This window comes from Myotis lucifugus, unplaced genomic scaffold (assembly GCF_000147115.1).
Source record: "Myotis lucifugus unplaced genomic scaffold, Myoluc2.0 scaffold_311, whole genome shotgun sequence".
NCBI classification, from domain to species: Eukaryota; Metazoa; Chordata; class Mammalia; order Chiroptera; family Vespertilionidae; genus Myotis; species Myotis lucifugus.
The window spans coordinates 1,129,271-1,140,420 of NW_005871359.1; the positions used below are offsets into that span (position 1 = coordinate 1,129,271).

Consider the following 11,150-nt stretch of genomic DNA (forward strand, 5'->3'; position numbering starts at 1 on the left):
GGGTCCCAGGGCCCGCACCCCGTCCCGGCCCAGCCCCGCTTCCTCGCGTCCAATCCGCCGCCGAGCTCCAGGCCCCGCCCTGATCCGACCGGGCCCCACCGCCCGGACCCCCGCCCCACCGCGGGCTCCCGGCGGGAGATGCCCGCGCCGCGGCCCCCGCACTCCGCGGACCTCCTCGGCCGGCGGTCCGGTCCCGCCGCACTCGTTTCTCGAAATCCCGCCCCCGCGCCTCCCCGCCCCGGCGGCGCTGCCCCCTGCCCGGGCCCTGGGCTCCCGCAGCCCGGCCCAGAGCACACAGCTCCATTGTCCGGGTTATCTTCACTTTGTTATATTTGATTATGCAGGACGGGCCGGGAGCTCCCGCCGGCCCGGTGGCATGACTCAGCTCGGTGCCCCGTCCAGCCTGACCGCCTATCGGTGCGCAGAGAAAGGCGGCCTTGGTTTCCCTGGTGGTAAAACGGGGCCAAAGGCTGCTGCCCTCACCTGGCAAAGAAAGACACCCACGGGCATAAGGACACAGTTTATTCAGGGGCCGTCAGACCCCAGGCACGAACGACCGACCGACCGACCGACCGACCGACCGGGATGTATCTGGCTGTCACTCCCCCCACTCCAGAAACAGGTCACTTGGGGTCAGCGAAGGAGGTGGGCTGAGGTGGGGAAGTGGCCACGACCAAAGTAGCCAAAGGTATCCCTGCCCAAGGGGTCAGAGACTAGGGTGGACCCCAAGGATCCTGTGACTGGACCTGAGTATTGACCCTGAGTGACCTCTGAGCCTGAGTGGCCCTGATGCTTGGCAGTAACCCGTCTCGTGGGGGGATCCTGGTACACTGTCCCCAAAAGGGTTTTAGTCTTCCCCCAGGCCTGTAGTTTTTCCTTATAGGAACTCTCCAGATCCCCCAACATTGAACTCCTGGGGAGAAGTGAGTCTATGTCCTCAATCCTGGGCCACTTGGTCAGAGGGCTGGGCTGGTCAGAGACGCTCGACTTCCTCATCCTCAGGCGGAGGGTCCGGGCAGCAGGTGGCCGTGGGCACCTCCTCTCTGTGCAGCTTGGAGAGCAGCCGGGCTGTCTCCTGGGTGATCTCAAAGTGCTTGGGCAGTGGGGTGCGGCGCGGTGGAGTGCCCTCAGGGGAGGCCGCAGCAGGGCCCGGTCCCCTCCCCCGCAAGCTCCCTTGAGGCTCTGATGTGACAGGAGTCTCCTCGTCAATTTTGTAAGCCACCAGGGCCAAGCTGGACAGCTGGTGGGTGACAGGCCGCACGCCCCCCCGGTGATACTTCACTGGCTGGCGGCTGAAGTAGCCACGGGACTGTGTCCCCAGGAGTGAGTCCTCGGGGCCTTGGCTGGACACTGTGGAACAGGGTGGTCACTGCTGAGCATCACTCATCCTCTGGATATCCCTCCCGGGAGTCATCTCTCCACCGAGCTACCTGGGCAGGGTACCCCCAGAACTCCTGGTTTACTCCCAACACACTCACCTTCCCCTCTCTCCTCTTTGGTGTCTTGGGCCACTTCCTCTCTCTGGTCACTCTGTGGAGTTGGAATCTGTAGGGAGAAACCCAAGACCAAGACCCCCACAATAAAATCCCAGTTCTCTGAGACTCTTGGAGAACCGAGAGTTTGTTCCTGGACATGCACGTTCCTGTGTAGTTTTGGTGTCTGGGAAGACGTGGTGCCCTTAACTGTCCTGCTGTGCAGAGCAATGTTACTGGTCTCCACTGTGGGCTCTGAGGGCTGGGCCGCCCGGGTTCAGCAGAAGCCAATCAGGCTGTGACTTACTCATCTCCACACTAGGATGAGGTGACGCTCCTTCCTGTTCTGTTCTCTGCAACCTTACGCCCGGTTAGCTGTATAGTCTCCTTATTCTGCCTGAATGCTAATAGCGGCCGGAGTTCTTTCTATGAGTCAGAACCGTCCTGAGCACTTTGAGTCATTCCAGCTCTCAGAGTCCTACCGCTTACCAGCAACCCTAGGGACTGCAGTGGAGGAGGTCTGTACGCCTCGGAGTGGCAGGTGTAGCAGAACCTGAGGGACCAGGAAACCTCCCAAGGCGTCTCATCTGTAAATGGTTTTCACTAACAGTATCTACCGCTCGGGGCTGTGGTGAGAATGACAGGATCCTGTAAAGTGCTCACGTATAGTAGGTGACCTCTTTGGCCTCGCCTTCCCTCCATTCATTACACCATGGAGCTCTGCCTTGAACACACCAGGCATGCTCCCACCTCAGGGCCTTTGCATTGGCCATTCCCTTTGCCTGGAATGCCCTGCCCTTCCCTGGCTTATTTCTCCTTCACATCCTCCCAGTCTTTGTTCAAATCCACCTTCTCCAAGAGACCTGCCCACACCATCCTACTTACTGCTACAAACTGTCCATCACCTCTCACCTCCTGTCCCTGATATCCCTTACCTTATGCTACTCTTTCTTTCCTCTATAGTACTTGTCACCATGTAACATCCTATAGAACTAACTCTGTATCATATTTCTTGTTTATTGCTGGTTTCTTTCCCATGAGAATGCAGGCACCAAGAGAATAGGGTCTTTGAATATTCTGCTCACTGATGTATATGTAATGCCTAAAGCAATGCTTGGCACATAGTAGGTGTTAAATAAGTATTCTGTTGAAGGGATAAATGATCACCCTCTGCAGGGGTGTATCCTGTTGTCACTCCATTATTAACGCTCCCTCCCCTCCCCAATTCCACTCCTCACTTTCCCTTCTAGAATGAGCACAGGGTACATAAGGAAGGAGTGAAAGAGAACATTTTAAAGGGAAAGGAAGGGAGGAGAGAGAGTGAATGAAAAGATGAAATGGAGAAAGGACCCTCCCCATGTCTGTGGGCCCAGCTGGTTCCTACCTCGGAGGGCATGACCTCAGGATGCTTCTCCGGGGCACTGTGGGGCTCAGGGCCTGGGTCTGAATCTGAGGGTAAGGTTGGGGGCAGGGGATCTGGGGCAAGGTATGGGGGTGCTGGCTGGGGGCTGGTTGTGAGGGGCCCAGGGGCTGGGCTGGCGTCTTGAGGTGGGAGCTCAGTGGCCAGGGGGAGCTCGTCCATCCCAAAGATCTGCTCATAGTGCACTATGAGGAACTCAACAAGCTGGGCCTGGTGCCCGAAGTCCAGGAGGCAGGTAACAGAGCCGGTGGCAGCTGCCCCAGGATCGTCCGGTGGCCGCAGCAGCGTGGGTCCAAACACAATGCCCAAGTTGTTGGCAGACATCTTGTTTTCCTCAAACTGTGCAGCCACCCTGGGGTGAGGAGAAGGAAAGGCACAGAGTGCACAGTCGTCACTTAACGGGTGGGACCTGGAAGCCGGACGAGTGGTGACTTGCCCAAGTCACGGTCAGTGCCCTGGTCACAGTTGGAGACCAGCAGCTCTATGCCCAGCCAAGGGGTGCAGGAGTAGGCACCGAAAGTCAGAAGTCATGTATTAAGGCTCAGAGCTTAGAAAATACATGCAAAGGTCAGAGGTCAGTGTCAGTAGTCACATGTCCAATAGTACAGATCCACTTCAAGGTCAGGGACAGTGCACACCTGAACAGATGAGCCACCAGATGCCGCAGGGTGTTGTAGTTAGAGTCAGGCAGCTGCATCAAGAGGGTCTTCAGCAAGCGAATAACCTCAGGACTGGGACTTGGGGTCTCAGAGTCGTGCCCGGGGTTTGCATGCAGGGTTTTAGCCAGAGAGATGAAGGCATCGTAGAAGTGGGAGGGGACCACGGGGTCAGTGAGCTGGGGGTGGAATGGCAGAGGGAACACGGGTGTGGGTAGGCTGCAGAGGGTCCTTAGCCTCAGCCTGCCCAGCTGGCCCTGCCCTGTCCCCTGAGCACCCACCTCCTGGAGGAATCGCTTGAGCACAGTTGAGACATCATGAGGTGAGTTCCCAGACAGGTCCACCAACGCTCGGCCATTCTCGAAAGCCTGACACAGTCGTTCTACACGGACCCGGGACCCGCTGACCCGATAAATGCCCTGTAGGGTAGGGTGGCAAAGAAACACCTGGGTAGTAATCCAGCCATGGAGAGGGCCAGGCCATTGCTGGGGATGGTCAAAGGTTAAGGGTCAAGGTAGCACCTGCACACCCAGAGCGCGCTGTTCTATCTCAGCCGTGCACTTGGTGACGACAAAGGGCACCTCCTCCGGGAAGTCCCTGGGCAGCTGCAGGAAGTTGACCCCAAAGAGGGGTGTCCGGGCTGGGAGCCGCCTGTGTCCACAGAGGATCAGCAGAGTCTCAAGGCAGCGCTTGTGGCAGGTCAGAAAGCACTGGGGGGTGGGGGTGGGAGCAAATTCATTGGTAGCAAATAAAAATGAATTTAGAAAATGTTTTGCATAAATAAAGAACAGTTTCCTAAAAAAAGGTCAGGGAGGTCATTGGGGGTCAGCAGAAGTGAAGGTTGGAAGGATCCTTAGGGAACGGGAAGCTCATGGCAATCATTCGATCAGGGCTGGTCCCCGGGGCAGGAAGGTCACAGGAATATCAGGTCATGGAGGTGCCTGGGGCTCAGGGAGGTCAGTGGGGTCAGCAGGGAGCACTGGGTCATCGGCCCGGGCCACACCTCCTCACATTCGGTCCCGCTGACCATGAAGGCCTCACACTCGCGGCACTTGGCTGGGCCCCTCAGTCGCCGCAGCCGGTGAGTCTGGGCTGCGTTGGAGAGCGTCCACTTCCTGAAGGGGCTGCCGGACCCGTTCTCAAGCCCGTCTCCCAGGTCTGTGGGAAAGTAGGGTGAGGGGGGCCTGGTCCATCCCTGCCCCCGTCCTGCCCCACCTGCTTCCAGCCTTACCAGGGTCTCGCTCCTCAAAGTCATCTGAAGACTCAGTGCCTGTGGATGAGACCTTCACCAGCCGCCTCGTCCCAGGGCCTGGAGTCGGAGGGTCCGAGGTTGGGGTCATAGGGGTCATGGGGAAGTTCCAAAGCTAAGCAGACTTTCCTAGTTTTCAGGCCTTTCAGAACCACCCACAGATATCCTTGGGGAAAGGGTTGAAGGTGTGTATGTGGGGGGTCAGATAGGTCAGAGGCTGAAGAAATAGGTCAGGAGTGTGGGTAGGTTAAAGGTCAAAGGGTTGGTTAGAGATGAAAGGTCAGAGCCTGGCCAGGGCTGGAGGAGGGTCAGAGTTAGGAGTGGGTCAGGGCCAGGTCCTGGCCCCACCTGGGCTGGAAGTGGGAGAGTCCAGGGATCGAGACTCACTGCTACCGCCCACGCTGTCCACATCGCTGCCTGGAGTGGGGCCCGGAGTCCCTAGGAGGAGAGAGGTCAATGAGGACGGCCCTCCCCAGCACCCCTGCTCCCCAACCCTCACTGCACTCACCCTGCCAGACGGGGCCTGTGTCCTCCCCAGGGCCTGGCTCGGCTGCACTCTCATCCAACCGAGGAGGTGGGGGGCCAGAGAGCTTTTTCTTTGTGTCTAGAGGGGAGCTGAGAGGACAGGTTTGAGGGCTCTGAGAACCAGGCCACTGGCCAAGGCGATAGCACCCAGGCTCCGCCTCTTGGATCCAACTCCAAGTACTTGGGTCTGCACGCCCTGAGGTGTATGAGCATGTGGCCAGTGCAGCGATCTTAAAGCCCCGACCCTCCCAGGACTGGGACAACCCCCGCTTCCCGGATGAGAGAGAGCCTTGGGTACTAAATCCAAGTGCTGAGGCTTTGAGTTCTTTGACCCCAAGTTCTCAGCCCAAGACGCCAACAGCCCGCACCATGTCTGGGGCTCCTTCCTGACTCTGCTCCCAGGGGCCCACCTGTGCGGGGTAGGAACAAACTCCTGGAAAGAGAAGGCAGGTGGTGGGGGTGGCGGGGCCTCTGGCTGCAGTGTCCGCACGAACTCCTGGAAGCGCTGGCCAGGCTCAAAGGGTGCACAGCACTCGGCCAGGGCGGTAAAGGCGCGGGGACCACGCTCTGCTTGTGCCCCTCGAAGCCAGAACAGTCCCAGGGTCACCTGCCAGGTGGAGACCACGGAGACCACACATGAGAGAGGGGGCGTGGAGTCAGACAGTGGGAGGCAGCCTAGGGATGAGGGTGTCACCGGGGGGTGGCCGGTCAGGGTCATCCTGGGGGCAGGACCCCACAGGAGTGGGACCTCGGCAGAGGTACATCGAGGGTCTGAGGCAGGGACTGGCCATCCATGGAGATGGAGCGGGTCCTGGTACCCTGGAGGCAGTTTAGGATCTGACCAGCCACCCCCCGGTGACACCGTCACCCCCACTCCGTGTCCCAACAAGAAGACTTAGTGGTCACTTCATCCTTTCTGCCTTGATCCAGAGATGCCAGGAGGGAGGGGCGCTCGGCTTGGGGTAGGGCCTCACCCGCTTCATCACTTCGTCCCCCTGCAGCACCAGCTTGCGTATGTGTGACACGATTCGCTGTTTGGTGGCCTCTAAGTCCTGCTGCCTCGCATTGGCCTCACGGACGCAGGCCTGGTACAACGCCTCTGCCTCCTGCACCTGGAGAAAGCAAGGCCGGGGGTACAGGTGGGAGACAGCATGGGGTGGGGAGCACCGAAGCACCAGGGGGCCGAGGGGGCAGGGTCACCACCTTGGCCTGGGCCTCCTCTCGGGAGCGCCGCCGCCGCTCTTGCTGTTTGCTGTGTCCCGGTGAGGCCTGGGGGGCTGGGTCCTCGGAGGATGCCTGGGCGCGCACCTGCAGGTCCTCGCTGCGATGCAGGTAGTGGAGCTGGGCTCTCCGCAGTGCCTGCACCGCTTCGTTCTGGGGGAAGGGCAGGAGCACAGTCAGTGCCCCGTCCTCCCCTCCCCTCGCTCATCCTCACCCACCCGGGCCTCACCATCCGCTTCTGCTCTTTCATCCACTGCTCCTTGAACTCCTTCCGCCACTTCTCAATCTCAGTCCGTTTGGAGGCCAGGGGCTGGCAATGATGGGGGATGGGGATGCTGCCTCAGGGCCACTGGTCCTTCCGTTCCCTGAGGCCAGGTGCCTGTCACCCTCTGGATCCCTTTCAGGGTCTGCAGTCTCCCAGAGGGTCTTCTCACCCAGGGCACCAGGACTCACTCCATCTCCATGGAGAGCCAGTCCCTGCCTCAGACCCTGAATGTACCTCTGCCTAGGTCCCACTCCTGCGGGGTCCTGCCCCAGGGTGACCCTGACTAGCTACCCCCCGGTGACACCGTCACCCCCACGCCGTGTCCCAACAAGAAGACTTAGCGGTCACTTCATCCTTTCTGCCTTGATCCAGAGATGCCAAGAGACTCTTCCTGGGAACACTCACACCTCACCTTGCGCCCCACCAACAAACAAATGCAGTTTTGCAATTGCACAGGGAGCCTGGTTTGAATCTCTGCTGGGGAACCTTGGTCAAGTTCCTCAGCATGCATGGCCTTCGCTTCCTCACCAACAAAATAGCACTGACGGTGCCGGCGCCCTCCGCTGCGTGGAGTGAATGGAATGGTGCGTGGGCAGCATGGCTCCCTCACCTGGTAGTAGTCTCTTTTCTGCTGGGCCACTGTCTCCATGGCCAGGGCTCCCAGGCTGAGGTCGTGCTCCAGAAACAGGGTGTAGATGTACTGCAGTGGCATGTGGCTCTGGGGTGGGGGTGGAAGATGCTGAGGATCTAGGGATGGGGTTGGGCTGTGGTTCTTTCCAAAGGGTTTGGGCTCTGGGGGGGAGGGGGGTGGTCATGGTTACCTGCTGTTGGATGGACACCTTGCCAGCCTCGGCGATCTTCATAATGCTTTTGGTAAAATCTAGCTCTGGGGGGAGACAGCAAGGGTCTGAGCTGGGCAGGGAGGGGGAGCTGCCTGGAGCCTGGGGCCGGTGGAAGGACCCTCACCAAGGCTGGCTCTCTTCTCGGTCCAGGCCAGCAGCTCCTTTCGCATAGCGGCTCCAGGTCTTGGCATATTCCAGGGCTGCGTCCACACCACCCTTGGTCCGAATGAGCCGCAAGTCCAGTTCCTCCCCTGGGGCAGACAGGTGGACCTCTGACCTCTGAATCCTAAACTCCCTTGAAACCCTAACCTCACTTGAGGCTCTAGACCTGACCAGTGACCTTTATTCTACACCCTATGACTCCCCAAAATGCCCTTTACAATGACTTGCAATTTTATGCGGATTCTCCACCCAGACTGGGGCTCCCTGAGGGCAGGGGCTCACGGCCGCTCTGTGCGCTGCAGTGTCCCAGGTGCACAGGACAGGCAGTCGGTGATGACTTAAGGCAGTGGTTCCCACCCTTCCTAATGCCGCGACCCTTTAAAACAGTTCCTCATGTTGAGGTGACCCCCAACCATAAAATTATTTTCGTGGCTACTTCATAACTGTAATGTTGCTACTGTTATGAATCGTAATGTAAATATCTGATATGCAGGATGTATTTTCATTGTTACAAATTGAACATAATTAAAGCATAGTGATTAATCACAAAAACAATATGTAATTATATATGTGTTTTCCGATGGTCTTAGGCGACTCCTGTGAAAGGGTCGTTCGACTTCCAAAGGGGTCGAGACCCACAGGTTGAGAACCGCTGACTTAAGGGAAGAACTTTTTGCCCCCACCTCCTGCCTTCAAACCCCCTACCTGTAAGGGTGCAGGACCCTCTGGGAGGGGCCACTCCAATGGCTGGTTTCACTGGTCTGAGGGGAGGAGACAGCATTCAGGAACATGCAGGCAGGGGACCCCTCCTTAAGGCCCCTCCTCCTGGAGGCCCCTCCTTCCTGCCCCCTTGGCTCCACCTCTCACCACAGTGGCCATGGGGGTCTTGTCAGGCTCTGGGTCTCCTGAAAGTATAGGGTCTCCAGCCAGCATCTCAAGGGTCCTGGAGGTAAGGGTATTAGGATACCACCCTCCACCCAGACTGTCCCGCTCAGGGTGCTGAGGGTCCCAGGGAATTTTGGCAGATGGTCCTGATACCCCCCCCCCCCCCCCAGTGACGTCTCTTGTATCTGGGAGGTCTAAGGGATGGGGTTTTGGGGGACAACCAGGTGAGCTTTTTTAAGAGACATGAGACAGAGTTTGACAGGTTACAGGTAACTGTGGGATTCAGAGAGTGGGATTATAGGGGTCTCAAATGTTTTAAGGGGTCACCAGAAGGATATGTGGGGGTTCTAGGACCACTATAGGGATTTCCAGTGGATTTGGGTGTGTGTGAATTTTGGGTGTTTTGGAGATTTTGGCAGGTTTTGGGGGCGACCCAGTCGTCTCAGACTCACGCGTTCCCCAGTGAAATTTCAAGGTTGTCCAGGCTCCGAAAGATGTCACTGTACCTCTTCCTGCTCTCAGGAGCCGGGGGAAGCCCTGAAAGCGGGGGGTCATATATAGGTACACGAAGCCTCCTTCAGTCCACAGCACCTCGGCTGGCTGTTTGGAGGGTGGGGAGAGAGAAAGAAAGAGAGAAAGAGGAGCAAGACAGAAAGTTCTGGTTCTGTAGGGAGTGTGGGATGGGGTGGGTGTCTGAGTTGGAATGGAGGGAGGGTGGGCTTGGGTGGTGGGGCTGACTTTGCCAAGCAGATGGACTCAGGCACAGCCCAACACAGAGAGCAGAGACAGCCACAAACACACGGGCTCAGAGGCAAAGAGACAAAACAGACGCCCCAGATGCAGTCACACTGTCCCCAGGGGCGAGAGCCAGCCTGGCAATGGAGCCACATGGAACTCAGGCCAGACAGATGGAAATACACATGGGACAGACAGGCAGAGAGCTGTGGCAGAAACACTGGCAGACCGAACCATCGGCCATAAAGACTGATGACTGACACTCAACATGCACAGAGAGACACAAACGACAGCCCCCCAAACAAGCGGAAACTTGCTACATTTCTGCAACAGCTTCTCCCGCCCTTCTTCTGGGGGCCCCATCGGCGTTGCTCCTCCCTGGGCTGCGGAGCAGCGGGTGGGGATCCTGCTGCACTGTCGCCCTCGCCCCTCTCCATCCGCGGTTGTTGCACCCTGCCCCCATCACAAATATCAAAAGCAGAAGCAGCCACTTCCCCTTCCTGGGCCCCTTCAACAAGGCATCCGGGGTGAAGACTCCAAGGGGGAGGGGGTCAGGGACTGGTGTCCCGGGCTCCTCTCGGCTTGGGGGGGACGGTGCCCACAATGGAGGATCCCCGGCGTCCTCCCCATTCAGGAACTCCTTCCCCTGCTCTAGGACAGAGAGGGACAACCGTAGGCCCTCAATTTAGGAAGCGGGTATGGCTGATGCCCCTCTTGATCCCGTATCCCGGACCGCCTACCCGGCTCTGCTGCGTCCATGGCCTACGGGCTGCTCGGTGGGGACAGGGACTGAGATGATGGAACCGCGCCGGCTGGGCCTAGCCCAGATTTTCTGCTCCGGCTACCACCAGCTTCCGCGTCTCCCCGCCCCATGGTAGGCCACGCCCCCACTTCATCAAGCTAGACGCGCCCTTGCCCGAGACCACGCCCCACTTCATCAAGCTAGACACGCCCTTGCCCGAGGCCACGCCCCACTTCATCAAGCTAGACACGCCCTTGCCCGAGGCCACGCCCCCACTTCATCAAGATAGACACGCCCTTGCCCGAGGCCACGCCCCACTTCATCAAGCTAGACACGCCCTTGCCCGAGGCCACGCCCCACTTCATCAAGCTAGACACGCCCTTGCCCGAGGCCACGCCCCAGGCTCGGAAGCGCGGAAGGAGCCCCCTGCTCAAGGGCAGAGATGCTCCAGGGCCAGTGCCTCCTGGGCGACCACCCCAGACCTGGGCACTCCAGGACTCCATCCTGGCCAGGGTTCTCCTTCCCAGATTTTTTTTTTTTAAAGGAAGGCAGACTGCCACGTGCAGCGCCTCATTTGGATGTGTCCGGAGTCTTGGAAGCTTGACTACCCTATGTTCTCCTACAGATGGACCTTGAGAGCTTGTTTGGAGGTTCTAGCAGGGGAGCGCAGCTACTCGTATACCTTTGACCAAAGACCGGTCCTCTCCTCGCGGGGAAGGTCGTCCTCTTCGACCGAGCGCGCAGCTTCGGGAGGGACGCACATGGATCGGTGAGGGAGGAGGGGGACACCCGCCTAGTCAGCCAGATCAGCCAAATCAACCCTGGCGATCAATGGGGTGGCAGATGTCGCAGCCAGATCGCCCTCACATCCTCCTTCCCAGATCTTTGCGCGGTCCCAAAGCGCCAGCACACTCCCCCAGGAGTGACCCCAGAGTCCACCGGTTTTCGACCCTTCCACACACCCAGTGACATCCTG

General features: G+C 58.8%; 1 protein-coding gene across 1 annotated transcript; it reads right to left on the minus strand.

Annotated features, from left to right (window-relative positions):
• Positions 1-245: 245 nt before the first annotated feature.
• GMIP (GEM interacting protein) lies at positions 246-10,336 on the minus strand. The gene is given in 23 exon segments (XM_006100417.3): positions 246-1,350; positions 1,479-1,545; positions 2,857-3,244; positions 3,531-3,727; positions 3,830-3,967; positions 4,070-4,258; positions 4,552-4,706; positions 4,780-4,857; positions 5,146-5,235; positions 5,306-5,412; positions 5,733-5,929; positions 6,297-6,434; positions 6,526-6,696; positions 6,773-6,853; positions 7,419-7,526; positions 7,630-7,694; positions 7,775-7,814; positions 7,816-7,901; positions 8,511-8,543; positions 8,546-8,573; positions 8,680-8,755; positions 9,150-9,234; positions 10,173-10,336. Coding segments are annotated over 23 exon segments (2,913 nt in total). The 5' UTR covers positions 10,192-10,336; the 3' UTR covers positions 246-973.
• Between the last annotated feature and the right edge of the window lie 814 nt (positions 10,337-11,150).